The sequence below is a fragment of the Miscanthus floridulus genome, chromosome 17 (genome assembly GCF_019320115.1).
Source record: "Miscanthus floridulus cultivar M001 chromosome 17, ASM1932011v1, whole genome shotgun sequence".
In the NCBI taxonomy this organism is placed as follows: domain Eukaryota; kingdom Viridiplantae; phylum Streptophyta; class Magnoliopsida; order Poales; family Poaceae; genus Miscanthus; species Miscanthus floridulus.
Window position 1 is genome coordinate 36,437,685 of NC_089596.1, and position 2,773 is coordinate 36,440,457.

General features: G+C 55.7%; 1 protein-coding gene across 1 annotated transcript; it reads left to right on the forward strand.

Moving 5' to 3' along the window:
- Positions 1–60: 60 nt before the first annotated feature.
- LOC136515545 (uncharacterized) lies at positions 61–519 on the forward strand. The gene has a single exon (XM_066509104.1). It carries the CDS (start codon positions 61–63, stop codon positions 517–519), a length of 459 nt encoding a protein of 152 aa, XP_066365201.1.
- The last annotated feature ends 2,254 nt before the right edge of the window (positions 520–2,773 follow it).

Consider the following 2,773-nt stretch of genomic DNA (forward strand, 5'->3'; position numbering starts at 1 on the left):
GAAGATCACCCCAATAGTGTCCCTCATCCGGGGTGCTACCCGCTCGTGGTCAGCCGGATCATGGGCTCCACGCGCCTCACCAAGGTGCTGATGGACAGGGGCAGCAGCCTCAACATACTCTACGCCAGCACCCTCGACAAGATGGGCAGCCCCCGCAACAACCTACGCAACAGCAAGGCGCCATTCTATGGGATCATGCCGAGGAAGGAAGCCATGCCCCTTGGGCGCATCCGACGCAACTTCACCTTCGACCAGCCAGACAACTTGTGTAAGGAGCCACTCACCTTTGAGGTGGTTGACTTCCCCGGCGTCTACCATGCCCTCCTCGGTCGACCATGCTTCGCCAAGTTCATGGCCATCCCCAACTACACCTACCTAAAGCTCAAGATGGCTAGCCAGAAGGGGGTCATCACCGTCGAGGGTAGCTTCAAGCAAGCCTACTACTGCGAGCAAGACTACGTCGCCCAAGCAGCTGCACTCATCACCCCTACACTCCCGATGGCTCTGACCACGATGTAGGAAGGGCACTGATGGAGGAAGCAGCCAAGGCAATAGCGGTACTCGATCGACCGAGCATCAGCAAGGCAGACAAGGTTCCTAGCGACAGCGGTGGCTTGGCTGCCCCTCCATCTAGGCGCTCGCCCCCCTAGAAGGGGTTGACCCGATCGAGGTGAGTTCTGACCTATCCCAATGAGGGACAGCCAACACCGAGCCATTTGCCTAGAAGCATCATCTCCCAAGCCATGACCCACCTGCCGACCTCCTTCACCGGCCTACCTCTCCAACAACAAAAACCTAGATAAAGTCCTATCCTCCCAACCCTCTTGCTTCCCTTGTCTTTATAGTTGTCTCCTTTAACATGAGCCACCTAAGAAGTAGCTTGGCTGCACCAGAGGATAAACTAATCTAACCACATGCTGACCTTTCTGAAGGACGACAACTGTAAAAGGCGCCCAAGCAAAGTGCAGACAGGACAAATGGCACAAGAGGACCAGGCAAGGGATCAGCAAGGCGCTAACAGAATAGCCCCGATCGTCGTGTTACTAGCTATGTCATATTTCCCTTCTCTTGTGTCCATTTCATTTTCTTTGTCCGATCCTTCATTAGATCGAGCCACCCCATTGCACGACGGTATGGGGGACCCCAGAACGGGCATTGCCGATGGTTCCAAGGCTGGCCCACTAGGATTCAAGGCCACTCGAAGCACCTAAAGTGCAAGGGACACTCGAGAGATGAGCCCATGCGGCTGTAGGTAGGATGCCCAAAAGTGTCCCGACCGTCTGTATGAGTGATGTCCAAGTACTAATTTTGAGCTACTCATGGTGACCCAACGAGGGAGACAGCGAGCCCCCACGTGTCAACAGATGGGCTTGGGAACTATATGAGTGGCTCGATTGGTAGCCATGACTGGGGCATGGAACGACTGTAAACTCGAGGTTCTCACAGACTTACCTGCTAGTAGCATAGGCGCGGCGATCTTGGCCAACAAGGCCATCATCGTAACAGCCCATCCCAACAAAGGACAAAGTCTCTGAGCATGACTCAAGAGCAATGGGATTATAAACGAAAGTAATCTCATTTAATTAATTGGGAACGACCTGATTACAATATACGGCGCCAAAGACTGCAGGGCGCACCCTACCCCTGGGTCAAGCCCTATGGTATGCATGGCTCGGGCCAGCGAGCTACCTCTAGGGCTTCCTCCCGAGGCCTGAGGACGGGTGACGCTGACCGTCGCACCATTAATAGGGCCAGGCCCTCCTTGCCGTCACCGGGATGGAGGGGTAGCGATCGGCGTGTCATGGTCCCCCTCCACCATCAGAGGGCGTAAGGACTCCAGCGACATCGCTAGAGTCCTTGCACCTTCTAGGGGAGGGAAACACGATAGACACCTCTGGTGCTGTGTCATCACCCCTCTTTCGCTGGAGTTCTTCCACCCTCAAAGAAGCAATCGCCCAGCGGACCAAGATAGGCTCACCCAGAGGGAAGCGCCACACTTCATCATCGCCATCACCACCGAAGAAGATAGATCTGAGAGAAAGAAGAGAAGGGGATGAAGGAAGGGATTGAAGACACCACGTCTCCCAAGGCTCCCCTTTATAGCCCAGATGATACGCCATGAGCGGCTCTGGGCCCTTCAATCAGCCATCAATGGCCTAAAGGGGCCATGGGGAATCGGTTAGGCGTCTCCTCAATCCTCGCAACATGCCTCTAGGCAGTTGTGTGATGATGGTCGCGTAGTAAAGTTGAAGTCAGGGAACCGCTGATAACGAGTCACGTCTCTGCTCAAATTTCCACCATGCACGCAGCCCACTCCTCGCACGCCTCCTCGTGGGACTTGAGGGGATCCAACTCCCCTCGAGCCCACTGGCTACCATTGATGGCCTGGATCCGCAAGCACCAAGTGCCATGGCTCCTCCTCCGCCAGATCTGCTCCACGTGGCCCCAATGTCCCATCTCCCACATGAAGTGGGGTGGCATAGGGGTGAACACCTTAACTCCTCTACCAGGCATGATGGCCCAGACACCATCAACCACCTGCACAAGATGTTAGCGGAAGAGACATGCCTAGAAATCGCCACTCTCGCTAATAGGGAGGCCCCATAATGGCCTTGGGGGTTGCGCCAGCTCCCTAGATAGAGCAACCCGACCCCCCGATCAATGGGCGCTCAGGTGACACATCCTCCCAAAACCAAGCAACTCCCTGGAGTTGGGGCAGGAGCAGCTGAGCAGTAGGCCCAAAAAGGGCCCCCGTCCAAGGCTCAGTGCGCTC

What these genes read in the sequence shown, in the direction of transcription:
- LOC136515545 (XM_066509104.1), top strand. Translation starts at nt 61, where the DNA reads ATGGGCTCCACGCGCCTCACCAAGGTGCTGATGGACAGGGGCAGCAGC.